Raw genomic sequence first — 21,057 nt, 5'->3', positions numbered from 1 at the left:
ACTTTTTTTTTTTTTTGAATGTCCAGGATTATTGTTTTCAATATCTATTTCTTATTCCGGGTACAGTTTATGTCCTGCAGCTTCCCATACATCACCCTTGTTTTAATAGATACCTAAATCTCTTCCCTTGCAGTAGTATTAGCTGTACTTTAATGCCATATAACATTTTTCTATATACCCCATTCTCTATCCTTTGTTGTGTCTGTTTCTGTTTCCGTCAAATTTATATTACTTGATCCATACAGAATAAAGGGTAATGCAATACTTTTCCCGGACATTTTTTTTCTATTAGTACTTTACTAAAGAGAAAAAAAAGGGAAAATAGAGATGGATTTATAAAACAAAAAATCATTGTCTAATTTTTATTCTATATTTAAGATATAGTGTATATGTATATATATATATATATATATATATATATATATATATATATATATATATATATATAATATATATATATATATATATATATATATATATATATGTGTGTGTGTGTGTGTATGTATGTATATATATGTATATATATGTATATATGTATATATAAATATATACATATGTATATGCATATATATGTGTACATATATATGTATATATAATATATATATGTATATATATATATATATATATGTGTGTGTGTGTGTGTGTGTGTGTATGTGTGTGTGTATTATATAGTTGTGTAACACATACCACTGAAATGTCTAGATTACACGAATAGTGTAAGTGTACACATGTTAATCTACAAGTTGGCCACAGGGCTTCACGTGGACTCCAAGTAAGTACCAGGACCCACCTCGTTCGTTGATAAAATACAATAGTTTAAAAACCTCTTCATAATCCATGAACTGGTTATCTTGTCTAGATTATCTTCCAAAACTGTAAAATCGATCATTTGTTATCGTTACATAACGAAAACTCTGAAGTCTTGCTCGTGAATTCTTCTTCTTCAATCTTGTGCTCAGAAGACGAATGTTTCAAAATAATCTTTATTCTTGATTGCCTGGCACTGTGGTTAAGCACTGGCTCTTGCTATAATGTGAAACTGTTGCAATGAGTTTGTTGAGGTCCCTTGAATTCAGTCACTCCCGGAGTTTGGACTCTCTAAATACTTGCCATATATTTATTATACCATCGAGAGCTCTTAAAAGACTCCCAAACAGAGATACGGACGTTAGAAATGAAATATCCCATTGTGAATTCAGTCGATCATCATTCTCGCCATCATCATTACTATAAATTCCGGTAGACTGCGCAGCACCATTAGCTGCAAGATAAGAAATTCAAAATCAGAAGAGTGCTAGCAACGAAATATTACATATCTAAAGGAGAACAGTGTGTTGTATGAATTCTGGAGAGATACTGAACTACAAATGAATTAAAAGAACAGGAAAATCTCCTTTGGTTGTTTCATGTGCTTCACTTAATTCTACATCCATACAAAGAATTAAACTATTATATGACTTACCATACTTCTGCTGTCCTAAATTCTATGTAAAAGGGTAATACCTGCACATGGCATTATGATTCCTTCCTTGCCATATTAAAGAAAATAGATAATAATAAAAGTTAAAACACAATCTATAGGGGTCTGACACAATAAGGATTAGACAAAAGCTGCACGAGAAATAAGTTGGTAACTGAGGAGTGTGGGGAAAGCGACTTGGTCCAGACGAAAATCTTCAACATGCTCCGCCCTCAAGCATCGTGATATGCCACCATCTTCTCACAGCTGATTCATATAAACATAACAATGATAATGATAAAATATAGGATAGATGATTATGATACCTTAGATAAAGACCTACGTGGTGGGTGTTCGTAGCACATGCATGTACCGATTGCCTTTGGTCGCTGCAACCTCACCATCCTTGTGAGCTAAGGTTGGAGGGGTTTAGGGGAGCCTATAGGTCTATCTGTTGAGTCATGAGCAGCCATCACCTGGCCCTCCTTGGTCTTAGCTTAGGTGGAGAGAGGGCTTGGGCACTGATCATATGTTCAGTCTCTAGGGCATTGTCCTGCTTGATAGGGCAATGTCACTGTCCCTTGGCTCTGCCATTCATGATCGACCCTCAAACCTTTAAGTGAGTCACGGTGAAGCAGATACCATTTCAAAGGCTGGACACATGCCGTGGGCGAGTGAATGACCTATACAGAAGTAGCTGGACAGATCCGAGTAAATGACCTATATAGAAGGCTGACTAACCCAATGACTTTTGACTACATCGATCAATATGGGATCCAGCTGGCTAAGAAAACTGGATCATCAGTTCAAATACTGATTAATTATAGAGACAATTTATGATGAAAAAAAAATAGAGACTGGGAAAAATATCATTGGCGTATTGCCATTTGCAACTTGGGACTAAAATAAACTAAGCTAGTAAAAGGGTGAAAATTTTCAGTGTTAAAATACATGTTTTTTTTTATATTACTGTTAATTGGACTACTTCATGGAGTCGATGGCTAAATTTAAAGTAATATATTTTAAATGCAGTAATTATATATATATATATATATATATATATATATATATATATATATATATATATATATATATATATATATGTGTGTGTGTGTGTGTGTGTGTGTGTGTGTGTAAATTTAAATAGATAAATAAATAAATAAATATATATATATATATATATATATATATATATATGTATATATTTATACATATCTATCTATCTATATATATATATATATATATATATATATATATATATATATATATTTATATGTATACCCGTATGTATATACCAGTAGGCCTATCTGTGTATTTGTATATACATTTGAATAGACATACATATAATTTACGTATGTGTATATTTATGTATGCGTATTTGTGTGTGCGGGCATGTAAATATTTCTGCGTTCTATGTGAATGAACTGGAAAATTAACATCCCTGCAATCCCCAACTGTGATGGTAAATAGCATATAATCGACATAGATAGGCAGATATATTGATAGATTTTAGTACCATGAGAGAGAGAGAGAGAGAGAGAGAGAGAGAGAGAGAGAGAGAGAGAGAGAGAGAGAGAGAGAGAGAGAGAGAGAGACTTTTGCATACCTGAATTTCGTGGCTCCAATAGCCAGCTGTTTCCTTTGCGTATCCAATCGTAGCTACAGCTTGACTTGCAAAATCCGCGGGAGTTGGAATAGTTAACCCTGAAAGAGGTAGATAAAGAATATGTCTGAATCTGAGTATCATTTTCTTCTCTCTCTCTCTCTCTCTCTCTCTCTCTCTCTCTCTCTCTCTCTCTCTCTCTCTCTCTCTCTCTCTCTCTCTCTTCCTCTTCCTATAGAACTTTAGGTTCATATCTGTTTACAGTCTTTCATCTACATCCATAAAAAGTAATAACTCATTTTTAAACATTTTGCATTTATGCAGGCCTCTCTCTCTCTCTCTCTCTCTCTCTCTCTCTCTCTCTCTCTCTCTCTCTCTCTCTCTGTTCTTTAGAGTATGAACATCACGACATATACAAACCTGGCTTTGACATGTCCTCATTCCAAGCAGTCATTTTCGTAGCGACCGCTCCAGGCAGAACAGTCTGCACTGCGACTCCAGTCCCTCTGTACTCGTAGCCCAAGGCAATGCTGAAGCTTCTCACAAAGGCCTGGAGAGTGGATAATCCATGTGGTAATTTAGTCCATAATATTCTAATATGTTACTCTATGGACATAAGTCATGGTATGACAATGAAACAATCTCCAATAGATTTTTTAGATTTGAGAACAAAGCCCTCAGAAGGATATTGGGAGTGAAATGGCAGGACAATAATAGAAATGAAGCTATGGGAACAATTACTTGAGTGCTTTATGTGGATGAGATCATGATGAGGGGTAGCTGGAGATGGTTTGGGTATGCTCTTCGCACTCCCCAAGAGAGATTAGTTTACCAAACGTTCAGCTGGGCTCCACAAGGCACTAGAAGAGTAGGAAGACCCAGGCCTACATGGCTGAGGACTATGAAGCGCAAAGTAGGAGTTGATGAATGGAGAAGTATTGAATTAAAAGCTCAAGATAGAGACGACTGGCGAAATCTAATCGAGGCCCTTTGCGTCAGTAGGCGTAGGAGGAGGAGATGATGATGATCTATATATATATATATATATATATATATATATATATATATATATATATATATATATATATATATATATATATATATAATGTATGTACGTATGTATGTGAACCATACTACGAATGAATACCTTTGTAGCAGCATACACCTGGAAGTATGGAAAGGGCATAGCGCCTAGCGAAGACGCAATATTCACTATGAGCCCACGCTTTCTTTTCAGCATTCCAGGAAGCACTATCTTTGACATCGCTGGAACGGATGCCACGTTGACGAGGATCTGGTTCCAGACTTCGTCTTCGGTGATGTTCTGGAACTCCTTCGGGACAGCCAGAACACCCACGTTGTTAACTGCGCCAGGATTGATGATAATAATAATAATAATAATAATAATAATAATATTATTATTATTATTATTATTATTATTATTATTATTATTATCAACAACAACAATAATAATAATAATAATAATAATAATAATAATAATAATAATAATAATTATTATTATTATTATTATTATTATTAGCTAAGCTACAATCCTAGTTGAAAAAGCAGGATGCTATGAACAAGAGCTCCAACCGGGAAAAAATAGCCCGGTGAGGAAAGGAAACAAGGAAACGAATAAACTACAAGGGAAGTACTGAACAATTAAGATAATTCATCAATAATATATTAGTAATACTGTATATATACTGAATTTAAAAACGAGGACAGTACAAAACAAAACTCACCCAGTACCCCAATGTCTTTGCCGGCGAAACTATTTGCTATGTTTTCATATATAGGCCTACCGCCTGAAAAGTCACACTTGATGGTTTCCGCTTGTACGTGGTATGTTCCAACTGAAAGAGTTTAAATCAGAGTTAAAATAATGGTAGTTTGAATTAGTTTAAATAATGGTAGTTTGAATCAGTTTAAATAATGACAGTTTAAATCAGTTTAGCTAATTGCAGTTTAAAGCAGGTTAAATAATGACAGTTTAAATCAGTTTAACTAATTGCAGTTTAAATCAGTTTAAATAATGACATTTTAAATAAGAGTTTAACTAATTGCAGTATAAATAAGTAAAAATAATGACAGTTTAAATCAGTTTAACTAATTGCAGTTTAAATCAGTTTAAATACTAACAGTTTAAATCAGAGTTTAACTAATTGCAGTTTAAATCAGTTTAAATACTGACAGTTTAAATCAGAGTTTAACTAATTGCAGTTTAAATCCATTTAAATAATGACGGTTTAAATCAGAGTTTAACTAATTGCAGTTTAAATCAGTTTAAATAATGACAGTTTAAATCAGAGTTTAACTAATGGCAGTTTAAATAAGTATAAATAATGACAGTTTAAATCAGAGTTTAACTAATTGCAGTTTGAATCAGTTTAAATACTAACAGTTTAAATCAGAGTTTAACTAATTGCAGTTTAAATCAGTTTAAATACTGACAGTTTAAATCAGAGGTTAACTAATTGCAGTTTCAATCCATTTAAATGATGACGGTTTAAATCAGAGTTTAACTAATTGCAGTTTAAATCAGTTTAAATAATGACAGTTTAAATCAGAGTTTAACTAATGGCAGTTTAAAATAAGTATAAATAATGACAGTTTAAATCAGAGTTTAACTAATTGCAGTTTAAATCAGTTTAACTGATTGCAGTTTAAATAATGTCAGTTTAAATCAGAGTACCCGGTAGCATGAACTTTTCTTTAACCTTACAAACGTTTCCTTTCATAATCACTTTTATCAAGGAATTGTTGGCCTACATTTTTCATAGACACCCAGCAAAATTTAATCATAAGAATACATTCATAACTGTCCTTAGGACATTATTTTAGGATTAAGGATTTAAGGATTAAGGATATTTAACTCTAGCGACCCCTCTCAGGGTATGAGAGTAGGCTACATTACAAACTATACAAAATTATAATTTGACTAACAATAATAGTACTCCAGTACAAAAGGACAAAGAAGAAGAAGCAAGATAATAATAATAATAAAAAAAAAATACTTACTGATTTTCTCGGCTACTTTCTGCAACTTGTGACTATTTCTTGCGATTAGAACGATGTTGAAACCTCTTTTGGCCAGTTCCATAACGTAAGCTCTACCAATACCGTCCGTCGATCCAGTCACCACTAATAATAATAATAATAATAATAATAATAATAATAATAATAATAATAATAATAACAAAGTATGCAGGTTAAACTCAAAATATAGTAAGAAATGCATTGGAAGCTTCACTATCTACTCAAATCAACCTCTATGTATTGACTTTATATAAGCAGCTATTGGAAACTATAAAGCAATTATTTTTCAAAACTAAAAATAGGCCTATTTGATTGTAATTCAACCATTATACTAAACGGCCTTTCTATAACAAACAAAAAATAGACATACCAGCCCAACCTCCATATTTCTTGACGAGGTTTACCGCACACATTCTTGATATGCCATAGCACCACGTAAGTAAAACGATCTTCCACAATAATTTCAAAATTATGGCGCAAATAAATATCATGCCAATGACGGCAAAGGCTTCTATTGTCACCTGTTCTTCATTGTACACCTCAGTACTGAAAACAGACATCTTTATTGCACATGGGTCTAATAATGACTGACTTTGTTCGGTTTTAGCTGCTTCGTCAACGGCACATTCGATCTATTGAGAGCTTAAATGTCATGAGCTTTCGTATTTTCTTTTCCATGTAGGCTAGACTAAAGTATAACTGTAGCTTACAGTTACAGTAACGTTGCTGTTTTAATACTTATCTGGTGTTATTTGGGCTCAACCCATAAGGAAGTTGAGGGTTTATAAACAATCTACTGTGATGTTTTTATCATTAGCGTAACATAAGGTAAGACAGGAACATATAAGTATCCAAATGAAAAATTCCGTAATTTTATTCCTTTGAAAAACTCACTTCCTGAAATTATTCAGATTTCAGATATCGTTGGATTTCAGGGGTGATCACAACGTTGATAATTTATAAGTAGAAACTCTGAACAAGGAATGAGGAAATTACTCTCTCTCTCTCTCTCTCTCTCTCTCTCTCTCTCTCTCTCTCTCTCTCTCTCTCTCTCTCTCTCTCTCTCAGAACTTGATATGTTCTTATCTGTTTGTAGTGTTTCAGCTACATCTTTTCCTTTTTCGTTTTGCTTGTTTTTCCTTATTTATTTTTTCCGCAAAATTGGTATCTTCAATAAATAGCAATTGCAATCAAGAAAATAAATAAGAGGCAGAAATAACGGGACGTGCTCACAAGGAAAAATCTGAGGAAAAATCTCTAGCAGAAACACGTTAAAGGAAAACGCATAAGAAAATTATCTATTTCTCTGTCAACTGTCTTAGTTTACCTTAAAAAGTCATAGGTGAGAAGTGCTATAAACTAATCTTGGTATTTAGAATGTGAATTTGACTGGAATGCGATGAAGAGTTCGAAATATAAGCAAAGCAATATGGAAAACTGTAAGCGGTTCTTTGCAGAGTTTTAGATGGAAATCTTGAAATCGCAATAATAACACATTCACCGACTATACAGGTAATTACTATGTTGAATTATCCATTCTCAACATGATATCTTATTTTTAATATATATATATATATATATATATATATATATATGAATACGATATATATATACATATATATATATATATATATATATATATATATATATATATATATATATATATATGAATATGATATATATATATATATATATATATATATATATATATGAATACGATATATATATATATATATATATATATATATATATATATATATATATATATATATATATATATATATGAATACGATATATATATATATATATATATATATATATATATATATATATGAATACGATATATATATGAAACAATACAAGTAATTAATATGGTTTAATTATATATGAAGCTATAATAGATAAGACGACAAGAGAAGTCTTATGATATATAATACATTTATTATTTTTTTGTTTTTTCAGATAATGTTTCTGATCCAAAATGCGCCCAAAATTTAAATGGCATCTGTATAAAAAGGTCTTAGGTCCAATACTCATCAGTTTAATTGGATTTTACTCTATCTACTCTGCTTTGCTGAGCTCGACTTTCATAACCTACTACTGCGAAGAAGGTACGTTTTATTAAAGTTTTTTTGGTTTCAGTTCCAGTTCCATCAGAATAGATACTCACCAGAACGTCAGCCGGGCAAGCCCAACCCCTCACTGTGGTGCCCAACAACAGCAATGGCCTCTCCAGTAAACAGCTTAAACTCACGGTCCTGGGCGGGGATCGATCTGCTGCCATACGAATGCTAGGCGAACACGTTACCACTGTACTAGCCAGAACAGGAACTACTGTAGGCATATATTTCTCTTGTAACGAAGCGTGTTTAGCAGACTAGTTATTAAAAAAAAAAAAAAAACACACACACACAAACATTTGTTTAAGGTGGAATTCTGTTTGTGAATAACTTTAATGCACGCCAATATTCCAAAGGAATTACAGATAACCTATTTTGTTTTGAATATGTTAATTTGCCGTCAGGCTCAACTGACAGTGAACTCTGATGACAATAACAGTCTGACAGACACAGCAACAGTTACAGACTCACAGTCAGACTGTCAGTCAGGTCTCAGGAGTCAGGAGTCAGCAGTGAATAGTAACTGTGTAGAGATGTTTGGTTCCTGAAATTCCTGGGTCCTTGCGGGGAACATTTGGAAACTTAGTTTGTTCAGTTTTCTGTCTACAAGTTGGTAAGCATAAAGGTATTACGGTGGTATTTGTACTTTTTTTTTTACATACTTTTATCTATATATGGGCTTTGGACTACCTAAAATTCTTCTGTTAGCCAGAAGTAGGCTTATGTACTTAAGAGAATTCTGCTACCATTCGTTTGACATACAGTATAAGATACTTGTAAACCCATATTATTATTATTATTATTATTACAAGCTAAGTTACACCCCTAGTTGAAAGGCAAGATGGTATAAGCCCAAGGTCCTACTGTAGGCTACTAGGTTAGTAGCTTTCCTGCCACTTCCCACTTGTTGAAATAATAGTTTGAACCATCCAGGGCCATTTCTTATATAAAGATATATTTTGTATTTTTAACTAATTTTACATCTATTTTTGGGGTTTTGTGAAGCTAACATATGGCAGAGGCTTATAGTCTTATGGTAAGGTAAGGATGTGGCAACTCCTAGGTTAGATTAATTTGTGGTCTTGCTTTTGTTTCCTTTGTAACCCAACTGGTGCTATGTGCCGACTTTACCGATGCATTATGAGCTGTCTAAGGATGTCGTTGATATTATCGATACATTATTTTCAAATCTCACATTTTTTCTCTTATACTGTACTTCTTGGACTAAGCTCAGTGACATAGTTGCTGAATAGTACTCCTCGGAGTTACTTGCTGTGGGATCCCTCCGGAGTGAACCCTGGGATTAGTTTTGGGTATGACCCAAGGGCAGTTCAGGATGTGGATCTTCTGTCTGGGTTCACCAAGCTAGGAGGGAAGCAGAATGAGCTGTCTGGAGGTCCATCAAGCTAGGAGGGAAGCAGAATGAGCTGTATGGAGGTCCACCTCCAGGTGTGGGACAACTTTCTCTTCCCTTCACTAGCCATAGTTCAGCAATCTTCTCATTTGCAGGGAGAGCTGCCAACAGTGGCAACAGGTGTTGATCGCCCTTCCTGTCCGCGGGAGAGGTGGCCACCAAATTGCATTGGATTTGTTCATACCCCGTTCCAGTCCATGAAAGCACAGCTTTTCGGAGCTGGACGACGATAGAATTAGGCGGTTGCTTGCAATCCCTCCTCCTCCCCGTCTTGTCCTTACCAAAGTCCTTTACTCATATTTGCTCGCCAGCGCCAACCCCTAAAAAGTTCTAGCTGCTATCTGAGTAAGTTGTCAGCAAGAAGCCAGGGGGATGGTTGCCTTTTGGATACCGGTTGCTAACTACCTGCCTGTTGTTTACACCACGGTATAATTTTTAACTGCAGTTCTATATAACAACTTTGTTATTATCTAGTCTCCTATGTAAAGGAGTCAGGTTTGTAGCCTATAGTTAGAAAAAAATACAAATTACTTTTAATATTTTTTGATGTTCTGTAGTTCCATTTATGAAAATGAATGTATATCCGATTAAACTGAAGTAATAAATTAGCTCTGCAAGTGATGGTGAGTTCCAAGAATGCAAAGTGGCCCCACTGTTGCTTCATCTCTATTGAATTTTTGCATGGCTCATAGTTCTTTTAAAAGATCATTGCATACACACTACAGTCTCATATTTGTCTTTTAATTGTCTCACTTTGGATGGAAGTTGTCTTTTATGTAGTCTTGAATATATTATAATAAATATACGTAATCATCTTAAACCAATTACTGATATACAGTATTAATGTCTGAAAACAACCAAGTGATGTTAATTGTGTTATTATAATGAAGATCACACATCTCGGTGGTTGAAATGGACATGGCAGCTATGCCTGAAACTCAAAACTTCATGAAAATTTGAATGTGAAATTTACCTAAACATTATTTTTAAACATTTCGATCTCCCATTAGAATGCAATGTCCAGCTGTGGGCAGACCCAATTCCACCAGAAGACAGCCAGATAGTGGCTTACATACGCGAAAACTTTTTACAAAATCAACAAAACGTCGTTTTGCACCAATTAACCCAAAGTGACATTGATGGTCTGCCATGGAGGGAAGTGGGTGGGTGGCATCTAATTCTAGATGTTATCCAAAGAACTTTTGCTAATTTGGTAAGTATAATTTTGAGTCACTTTAACTAGTACTATGGATAAAGTATGGATTTTTGAATTTTCAGAGTCACACCCTGGGTCAAGTTACCAATCAGTTAGTTAGGACTTCCACCCTCCTAATGGTGAATCTCATATAACAAAGAGTGAAAGGTTTTTAGGTGTGGGAAGAAATGACAAACTTGGAAGCAATTTATATTTTTACTAACCACACAAACCTTGAGCTCTTTATTCATACTGGCCCGCCATCACCTATCCCCCTATATATAAGTCCTACCTGCAATCAGAAGGGACGTCATCTCACCATTGTGTGTGAGAGTGGGGTGGCAGGTCTTCCCCCTGGTACCCCCTCACTAATTAGCAGCGGGGTTTTTTATGTCGTTATAAGTCTTATGGCTAGTTTCGCTTTGCCAAAGTAATATTCTCATATAATGAAAAGCTCAAGGTTCGTATAGTTAGGCCCCTGTTTTATATATTATTGTAAGTTGTGTAACTATCATTTAGTAGTTTATATATGTACAGTATATTGCAAACTTATTTTAATTTTTAACTAATCAGCACTAAGTCAGAATATTCTTTCAGCAAAATAAAAATAAAAAATGGTGCATCATCTTAATCAATTTTAAATGTATCTAAATTTTCTTGTAGAACCATTTCCAAATTTTCACTTTTCAGAGAGAAGGATTCTTTGTTGAAGTTGGAGCTGGTGATGGAGTATTCCTATCTTTAACATCTTGGCTAGAAAAGGAGATGAACTGGACAGGTCTTCTCGTTGAACCCCGCTTTCAGCCTTTCCAGGAAATGAGAAGGCACAGGAAAGCAGCAGCTGCCCAAGTTTGTGTTTCTGATGTACCTTATAACAAAAAGGTAGGCTTGATTTTTTGTTATATGTCATTTTTGATCAGTGGTTTGAAGAATTTTTCATATAACTTAGTGTTATCAAGTGTATGAAAGAGGAGAATGTGTAAAGAATATGCCAGACTATTCAGTGAATGTGCAGGTAAAGGGAAAATAAACCGTAACCAGAGAGGGATCCAGTATAGTACCATCAAGTCATTATTTCTATTTTCTCTTGATTGTCATATGCATCCCCTCCTCCTCCCCTTTGATCAATGATGTTTCCACTTCAAGACTTAGAAACAAAGAGAACTTTGGCACATCATTGTCTGGATAGTTCCCATCATATACCAGATAGCTTGATGATTGCCAGAGTGGAGGCATTTTACAATGCAATGAAACAGAAAATTTTTCTTTTATGATGGACATCAATATTTAAACAGCTTTGAAAGAGAAACAATATATGAACATCATATGAGTTTAGAAATCAATGATTTTTAAATATTTAACTTAGCCGGTGAATATATAATAGCTGCTGCTCAGCGGCTCGACAGAAAACAGACACAAAAACTCGCGAGCGATCGCTATGAAGGTTGCGGGTGTGCCCACCAGCGCCAACTATCGGCCAGATACCACACATGCATGTAAACAAGCCTTCAATTCTTCTCTGTCGACCTTGACGACAAGACGTATCAATACTCGCTGTATAACCTGGAGTTTTCTCAACATATTTGGTGAAGTACTTCATTTTGGTTTGAGCTTTCGCAGTGCAGGTGTTTTTCCTCAACTTAAACTCTTGAACTCTTTATTGGACAGATTTAATTGTTGATGACTTGGATTGTTTTTTTTTTGGACTTTCTTTGACTAATTCAAAATGGCTGACGCTTCACAAGCCCCTAGATTTCGTAAGTGTAATGCTAGGGACTGTAATAGGCGTCTTCCAAAGGCCTCTCTCGACCCACATACTGTGTGTTCTAATTGTCGGGGTAAAACCTGTCAATTAGGAGATCGGTGTGAGGAATGCGTGGGCCTTTCGGAATTCGATTGGCTCGAATACGATAAGTATTCTCGTAGGCTAGAGAGAGATAGGGTAAGGAGGAGTTCCTCTAGGTCAGTAGATTTTTCCTCTCCACATGCCCCTGACCCTAATCCTTCCCCTGTAGTGGTTGTACCTAACCCCCCTTCTGGCACTCAGGAACCATCTATGCAAGACATGTTACGTGCTATTCATGCCTTGGGTGAAAGAGTTGAAGCGTTAGCAACTGATCGTAATCAACTCATGGCTGACGTTAAAGAGCTTAAGTGTCAGAGTGCCACAGCGGAAAATAGTGGGAAAGTGATTAGTGCGCAAAGTGTTGTGAACAGTGTTGCGACCGAGGGTTCGTCTGTTCGTGCCTGTCGTTCACCTAGTCCGAGACCTCTTGCAAGCTCCCAAGCCCAGGGGAGAAGTAATGTCGTACGACTTATGGGTTCGAGAGGCCTTGATCAGCGAACAGACGTTCCCTCTATGGTATCAGGCGTATCTCACCAAGATCGCCCCTACCATAAGACGAGAGAGCCCATTTTCTCCTCGTCATCCGAAGGCTTTTCGCATAAGAAACCGTGGAGCAAGGTTTCTAGGCCCCTTAAGCGAAAGTCGGTCCCTTCAGGACAGGTCCAGCGTCCTGGATGTAGTCATTGGGACAGTTCTGACCCGTTGCAGTCATCGGATGACTGCTCGCCGCCTAAGCAACAACGTTACACAGGCTCAGAGAGTCTTGGTGTAGGCAAGGTTGTGCCGTCTCAGACGTTAACCCCGTCGTTTACCGCACCCATTCCCGTGGACCCTAAATGGGTTATACTGCAGGACATGCAGACTAAGCTCGCCTCCCTTATGGAAGACTATTCTGCCGATAAGGTTCACGTTGATCCTAGCCGTTTATCTCATCGAGATCCTGGCCTTCAGCCGCCCAAACGAACCTTTGTGCGTCCTGTTGACGTTGGCGTAGCTAAGTCACGTCAGTCACGATATGTAGAGCCTCACTCGATGCGGTCACGTGTTGACTTTCAGCCGCATTTGGACGTTAGGCCACTTCCTAATGCTCCTGTTGACGTTCAGGACGTTCGCCAACCAGCGGAGTTGACTTGTTTTGACGCTGAGCGTCAACCACCGCAGTCTAGAGTTGTTTTGACTGCTCAGACTAGGCAGTCAAAACAGTCTCGAGTGGACGCCGAGCGTCCTCCCGCACCTGTTGTTGTTGACAGTTCACAGACTGTTAAGCAGTTACATGACGTTGCGTCCTGGTCCGCTACTAATGCACCAGTGCGTGTGGACGCTGCGTGTCAAGCATTGCCAACCCCTTTGCTTGTTACTCAGCAGTTGTCAGATGAGGATCCTTCAGATGAGGACGTTGCTGACCCTCAGCATGATGATCATCCTTCGGATGTAGACGAACCCAGAACAGTTCCTCCGTCAATGGACTTTAAGAAAGTCATGTTAATTTTCAAGGAGTTGTTTCCCGATCACTTCGTCGCTGTTGCTCCTCGTTCGCCACCGTCTTAGTTTGCTCTAGGCTTACCTGCTAACATGCCAGCCTTTACAAAACTTGTGCTCTCTCGCTCTTCCAAGAGAGCTTTACGGCTTTTAGGCGACTGGTTGGAAACCAAGAGGAGTTTGGGGAAGACGGCCTTTGCCTTCCCTCCGTCTAAACTCTCGTCTAGATCGAGCGTCTGGTATGCCACGGGAGAAGTTCTCGGCTTGGGAGTCCCTGCCTCTGCCCAGGGTGACTTCTCAAGCCTTGTAGACTCTCCCCGCCGCCTAGCCATGAGACGCTCGAAGATTAGTTGGTCCTCCTCGGACCTTGACCATCTGCTGAAAGGCATTTACAGAGCCTTTGAAGTTTTCAACTTCCTTGACTGGTGTTTGGGAGCCTTAAGTAGGAAAATCTCATCGGCTGATAGAGATGTCTCCTTACTGATTATGTCCTGTATGGATAAAGCCATCCGCGATGGTTCCAATGAGCTCTCCTCCTCTTTTACGTCGGGAGTCTTAAAGAAGCGAGAGTCCCTTTGCTCTTTTCTTTCGGCAGGAGTTACTCCCTGTCAAAGATCTGAACTGCTCTTTGCTCCCTTATCAAAGTTTTTGTTCCCGCAACAATTGGTTAAGGACATAGCTTCTTCACTCGTGCAGAAGGACACCCATGACTTGGTGGCGTCCTCTGCTCGCAAAGGGACTCCTTCTACATCCTTTTCAGCTAGACCTAGGATAGACACTCCGGCATCCAGATTTATTCCGCCCTTTCGTGGCAGAGCTCCCAGCAGGGGAAGTACTCGTGCCGAGGGAAAGAGAGGAAAGAAGAGAGGAGCCAAGTCCTCACGTGGCAGAGTCTGACTGCCCACAGCCTCAGACGGCAGTAGGAGCCAGATTGAAGAACTTCTGGCAGGCCTGGGAGAAGAGGGGCGCAGACCAACAATCTGTGAGGTTGCTCAGAGAGGGGTACAAAATTCCATTTGTACGCAAACCTCCTCTAGCGACTTCCCCCATCGACCTCTCTCCCAGGTACCGAGAGGAGTCAAAGAGACAAGCCCTAAACCTAGAAGTGTCTCTATTGCTAGAGAAGGGAGCGGTGGTGAAAGTCTCGGACCTTCAATCACCGGGGTTTTACAACCGTCTCTTCCTAGTACCGAAGAAGACGGGAGGTTGGAGACCGGTGCTAGACGTCAGTGCACTCAACGTCTTTATTACGAAGACAAAGTTCACCATGGAGACCACGAAATCAGTCTTAGCAGCGGTCAGAAAGGGAGACTGGATGGTCTCTCTCGACCTAAGAGACGCGTACTTCCACATCCCCATACACCCAGATTCCCAACCGTTTCTGAGGTTTGTTTTCAACAATGTGGTACAGTATACCAGTTTCGGGCCCTGTGCTTTGGCTTAAGTCCTGCTCCTCTCGTGTTTACGAGGCTTATGAGGAATGTTGCAAAATTCCTCCATTTATCGGGAATCCGAGCCTCCCTTTACTTGGACGACTGGCTTCTCAGAGCCTCGTCCAGTCATCGCTGTCTGCAGGATCTTCATTGGACATTGGATCTGACCAAGGAATTGGGACTTTTGGTCAACCTCGAAAAGTCCCAGCTGATTCCATCCCAAACTATACTGTATTTAGGGATGGAGATTCGCAGTCCAGTTTTTCGGGCTTTTCCGTCTGCCACCCGAATAGAGCAAGCCCTGCTCAAAGTCCAACTGATGTTGAGGAGAGAACGGTGCTCAGTCAGGAATTGGATGAGTCTAGTAGGAACTCTATCATCCCTGGAGCAGTTTGTCTCGCTAGGAAGGCTACACCTTCGACCTCTCCAGTTCCATCTAGCCTTTCACTGGAAAAAGGACAAGACATTAGAGACGGTCTCAATCCCGGTCTCCGAACCAGTAAAGGCATGCCTGAATTGGTGGAACGACAATATCAGTCTGAGAGAGGGACTTTCCCTAGCAGTTCAGAACCCAAACCACGTACTATTCTCAGACGCGTCGGATATGGGTTGGGGTGCGACCCTGGACGGTCGGGAATGCTCAGGTCTGTGGACCTCAAGTCAGAGGAGCATGCACATCAATGGCAAGGAGCTTTTGGCAGTCCACCTGGCCTTGATGAAATTCGAGAGTCTCCTTCTAAACAAAGTGGTAGAGATCAACTCCGACAATACCACAGCCTTGGCATACATTTCCAAGCAAGGAGGCACCCACTCCCTGACGCTGTACGAGATCGCAAGGGACCTGCTCATTTGGTCAAGAGATCGAGGCATCTCCCTGTTAACGAGGTTCATCCAGGGCGACTTGAACGTCTTAGCAGACTGCTTCAGTAGGAGGGGTCAGGTAATTCCTACGGAATGGACCCTCCACAAGGACGTGTGCAAGAGTCTTTGGGCGACTTGGGGTCAACCCACCATAGACCTCTTTGCAACCTCGATGACCAAGAGACTTCCAATCTATTGCTCTCCAGTCCCAGACCCAGCAGCAATGCACATAGATGCATTTCTTCTAGATTGGTCTCATCTGGACCTATATGCATTCCCACCATTCAAAATTGTCAACAAGGTACTGCAGAAGTTCGCCTCTCACGAAGGGACAAGGTTGACGTTGGTTGCTCCCCTCTGGCCCGCGAGAGAATGGTTCACCGAGGTACTTCGATGGCTGGTAGACTTTCCAAGGAGTCTTCCTCTAAGGGTAGATCTGTTACGTCAGCCCCACTTAAAGAATGTACACCAAAGCCTCCCCGCTCTTCGTCTGACTGCCTTCAGACTATCGAAAGACTCTCTAGAGCTCGAGGCTTTTGAAGGAGGCAGCCAGTGCGATTGCAAGAGCGAGGAGAGCTTCTACCATTAGAGTATACCAGTCGAAGTGGGAAGTCTTTCGAGACTGGTGCAAGTCAGCATCTGTGTCCTCGTCCAGTACCTCTGTAGCCCAAATCGCTGATTTTCTCTTACACCTGAGAAAAGTTCGCTCCCTTTCAGCTACCACGATCAAGGGCTACAGGAGCATGTTGGCTTCGGTCTTTCGGCATAGAGGCTTAGATCTTTCCAACAATAAAGACCTACAAGATCTCCTTAAGTCTTTTGAAACCTCTAAGGAACGTCGTTTGGCAACTCCTGGATGGAACTTAGACGTGGTCCTAAGGTTCCTCATGTCAGACAGGTTTGAGCCATTACATTCAGCCTCCCTGAAGGATCTCACTCTCAAGACACTTTTCCTAGTGTGCTTGGCATCGGCTAAAAGAGTCAGTGAACTGCATGCCTTCAGTAAGAACATCGGCTTTTCTACAGAAAAAGCCTCTTGTTCTCTTCAACTTGGTTTCCTGGCCAAAAATGAACTGCCTTCTCGTCCTTGGCCTAAATCTTTTGATATTCCTTGCTTATCAGAGATCGTAGGCAACGAACTGGAAAGTGTTATGTCCTGTTAGAGCTCTTAAGTTCTATTTAGCTCGTACTAAGTCATTACGAGGTAAATCTGAGGCATTATGGTGCTCAGTCAAGAAACCATCATTGCCTATGTCAAAGAATGCTTTGTCATATTTTATCAGATTTTTAATACGAGAAGCTCATTCCCACTTGAATGAGAAAGACCGATGTTTGCTTAAGGTTAAGACGCACGAAGTTAGAGCTATAGCAACCTCCGTGGCCTTCAAGCAAAATAGATCTCTGCAAAGTATCATGGACGCGACTTTTTGGAGAAGCAAGTCAGTGTTCGCGTCATTTTACTTAAAAGATGTCCAGACTCTTTACGAGGACTGCTACACACTGGGTCCATTCGTTGCAGCGAGTGCAGTAGTGGGTGAGGGTTCTACCACTACAATTCCCTAATTCCAATATCCTTTTTTTAATCTGTCTCTTGAAATGTTTTTTAATATTGTTTTTTTGGGTTGTACGGAAGGCTAAGAAGCCTTTCGCATCCTGGTTGATTTGGCGGGTGGTCAAAGTCATTTCTTGAGAGCGCCCAGATTAGGGGTTTGATGAGGTCCTGTTGGTATGGGTTGCAACCCTTCATACTTCAGCTCCTGGGAGTCCTTCAGCATCCTAAGAGGATCGCTGGGCTTCGTGAGGAAGACAGACTTACAAGGCAGAGTAATCGTCTAAGTCAACTTCCTTACCAGGTACCTATATATTTGGGTTTTGTTATATTGATAACTGTCAAAAACTCTAAGCATATACGCTGTAAACTTAATTAACTCTGGTCTCTACCCACCGCCTTGGGTGTGAATCAGCTATTATATATTCACCGGCTAAGTTAAATATTTAAAAATGATATTTTAATTATGAAATAAATTTTTGAATATACTTACCCGGTGAATATATAAATTAAAGGCCCTCCCTTCCTCCCCAATAGAGACGCAGCGGGACGAGAAGAATTGAAGGCTTGTTTACATGCATGTGTGGTATCTGGCCGATAGTTGGCGCTGGTGGGCACACCCGCAACCTTCATAGCGATCGCTCGCGAGTTTTTGTGTGTGTTTTCTGTCGAGCCGCTGAGCAGCAGCTATTATATATTCACCGGGTAAGTATATTCAAAAATTTATTTTATAATTAAAATATCATTTTTTGTGCCATAGAGTATTGCAGTTATTTTATCTATGCTTTAGTGAAATATGAAAGCGTATGCATTTCTCACACAGGAAAAGTTTTGGCAGCCCAAAAATACAGAAGGTATGCAAGGTCAATTTCAGAAGATAGCAGAAGGCAAATCTACTCTTCTTCATTATGTTGCTGAAGAGGTAATCTTTTAAATAGGGTTACAGTACTTCATTTTAGAAAAATACTTTCTAATCTTTTCATAGAAAACTCTCACTTTATACATTTTATATATCCCATGGCATCTTTTTGCGTGTGTAATTGCTAATTTTTATTTACTGAGAAGACCAATATACTTTAGTACAGTACAGCAAAGTATTAATCAAATAATAGCCAGACCTCTAGAGATTTTAGTTACCAGTTATCAGTTTAATTACTGGACCTCATTTTAAAGATTGATGATCAAAGTTTATGTAATAAACATTAATTTAATGTTTTTTTCTGATGTTAGTGCTGATAAGAAGTAGTAATATGCATGTTTCATAGATTCCATCAAGATTTAATGTCACTTTTTGTTTTCCAGGATCATGAACTAGGTCAGGTCACCTTGGTACCATGTTTCACCTTAGACGCAGTACTAGGTGCAGCAAATATTAGTCAAAAAACAAGAATAGACTTTATGGTCTTAAACACTATGGGTGGAGAAAATGAAATTCTTGAGACCTTAACCCAAAGAGAGATTTTAGTAAGTTCTTGTTATTTTTTAGTTTTTTATTATAGACATATACTGTACAAAAAAATTTCCTCCTTATACTGCCACAGCTCTGTTTTTTGTTTCAGTGTATACTGTCATATATTTTTGCTAAGAAAAATATATCTTTACTGAAATCAAACTTCATTTACTTATGTCTCAATAACACACATAGTAAAAAGTAGAAGATTGCGAGTTACATTTTATGATAGTGAAGTGAAGGTAAGGGAATGTGAATCCTTCTCAATGTTTCTTTACTTTATTCCATATCTGTGGTAGAAGAGAACCTTCCAATTATAAAGTCAATTGTGGGCTGTTGCAAAATCTAAAGGTGCTTGTGGCTAAAACCATATTATAAATAAACCTAAGATATGATATTCAGAAGCTGTAAAAAGATAAAGGCAGTTTTGACATGTAATGAGGAGACCAGTACAGTAGTTAGTATATGGTGTATGAAAGTTTTAGGACAAAGATCAGTAGGACATCCTTCAAGTTTACAGGCAAAAGCTATGGATGACTACAGTATATGAGACTGTTTAGGGTTGGAGGTCCCTCTCATTTGCTAGTTTTCATGAGATAATTGACCCTTTGATTAAACCCTGCTTGTGGGCATGAGTCAAATAACGCTTTTATTTATGAAACATAGAGCATTTGAGCCTTGTTCAGAAATCCACAAATGTTTAAGTTTAAAGTGTACTGTATGGAATATTATAAACCGATTCTCTTCCACAGATGCTTCTTGTTCACACCAGACAGAAAGACAGAGCAATTTTAAATGCCCTTAGACTGAACCTGAGGCTCTATGATGATGTTCCACTTAGAATTAGTGATTTCTATTTCTTTATAAATTTAAAAGTTGATATTATAAAAAAGAAAAAGCCAAATATAGATCTTTAGAGTTCTGAATCTGTTATAAAAAAAATGCTTGAGGGGACTTGAAAACAATAGTTTAATATCCATAATACTGCTTTACCATGATATTAAGAGTATTTTGTTATAAAAAGAAAACTGTACAGTATATAGATAGATAAATTCTAGAAACATTATTCATAAGTTTTGCTTTCTTAAAAAAAAATTAATAATAATAAAATTTGTTATTCCTACACTAACCTGATGTTCATATTGCTTTGTTCTTGAAAGATGTCTGATATCGTTAACCCCCCAAAAAACTGAAAATTTCCCGTTTTCCCTCTCGCCCACCTATGCATTATTTGTTAACTAATATCAACAGCCACAGTGTGGCTAGCCAGCACAGGTCTCTTTAGTCTCTGGGTCAAGACTTTTGCCTCTTGATATCATTTGTCGGTGAGGAGGAGAGTAGGCTGTTCTATCTTATTTATCGTTCTCTTGTTTCTTTGAAGTTTATATACTTTATATATGAAAGATCTAATTTAATGTTGTTTCTGTTCTTAGAATATTTTTTTCATTGTTTATTACTTATCTTGTAATTTATTTATTTCCTTGTTTCCTTTCCTCGCTGGGCTATTTTTGCTGTTAGGGCCAGTGCTTATAGCATCTTACTTTTCTAACTAGGCTTTCAGCTTAACTTGTATTATTATTATTATTATTAATAATAATAATAAATGAAT

At 38.2% G+C, this 21,057-nt stretch overlaps 2 protein-coding genes across 2 annotated transcripts; one reads left to right on the top strand and one right to left on the bottom strand.

Annotated features, from left to right (window-relative positions):
• Positions 1-665: 665 nt before the first annotated feature.
• Positions 666-6,887, bottom strand: LOC137620252 (hydroxysteroid dehydrogenase-like protein 1). Its single transcript, XM_068350493.1, has 7 exons — positions 6,472-6,887; positions 6,084-6,206; positions 4,808-4,918; positions 4,210-4,427; positions 3,483-3,612; positions 3,066-3,163; positions 666-1,261 (listed from the first exon to the last, which is right to left on the bottom strand). Exons 1-7 carry the CDS (start codon positions 6,659-6,661, stop codon positions 1,196-1,198), a joined length of 936 nt encoding a protein of 311 aa, XP_068206594.1. The 5' UTR covers positions 6,662-6,887; the 3' UTR covers positions 666-1,195.
• Positions 6,888-8,066: 1,179 nt separating this feature from the next.
• On the top strand, positions 8,067-20,454 carry LOC137620251 (uncharacterized). Its single transcript, XM_068350492.1, has 6 exons — positions 8,067-8,212; positions 10,646-10,848; positions 11,521-11,712; positions 18,822-18,920; positions 19,301-19,462; positions 20,201-20,454. The coding sequence occupies exons 1-6, from the start codon at positions 8,083-8,085 to the stop codon at positions 20,363-20,365; spliced, it is 951 nt and encodes a 316-aa protein (XP_068206593.1). The 5' UTR covers positions 8,067-8,082; the 3' UTR covers positions 20,366-20,454.
• The last annotated feature ends 603 nt before the right edge of the window (positions 20,455-21,057 follow it).

Source organism: Palaemon carinicauda, chromosome 26, assembly GCF_036898095.1.
Source record: "Palaemon carinicauda isolate YSFRI2023 chromosome 26, ASM3689809v2, whole genome shotgun sequence".
Lineage (NCBI taxonomy): Eukaryota > Metazoa > Arthropoda > Malacostraca > Decapoda > Palaemonidae > Palaemon > Palaemon carinicauda.
Note: the sequence above shows the minus strand (reverse complement) of the source record. Positions and strands in the feature narration are given on the sequence as shown.

Excerpts from the sequence above, each read along its gene's own strand:
- LOC137620252 (XM_068350493.1), bottom strand. The coding sequence starts at position 6,661 with ATGTCTGTTTTCAGTACTGAGGTGTACAATGAAGAACAGGTGACAATA. Across the intron at positions 4,919-6,083 it reads GAAAGTAGCCGAGAAAATCA|TTGGAACATACCACGTACAA; the intron begins GTAAGTATTTTT and ends AAACTCTTTCAG. Across the intron at positions 4,428-4,807 it reads CAAAGACATTGGGGTACTGG|TTAACAACGTGGGTGTTCTG; the intron begins GTGAGTTTTGTT and ends ATCCTGGCGCAG.
- LOC137620251 (XM_068350492.1), top strand. The coding sequence starts at position 8,083 with ATGCGCCCAAAATTTAAATGGCATCTGTATAAAAAGGTCTTAGGTCCA. Across the intron at positions 8,213-10,645 it reads AACCTACTACTGCGAAGAAG|AATGCAATGTCCAGCTGTGG; the intron begins GTACGTTTTATT and ends ATCTCCCATTAG. Across the intron at positions 19,463-20,200 it reads TAACCCAAAGAGAGATTTTA|ATGCTTCTTGTTCACACCAG; the intron begins GTAAGTTCTTGT and ends TCTCTTCCACAG.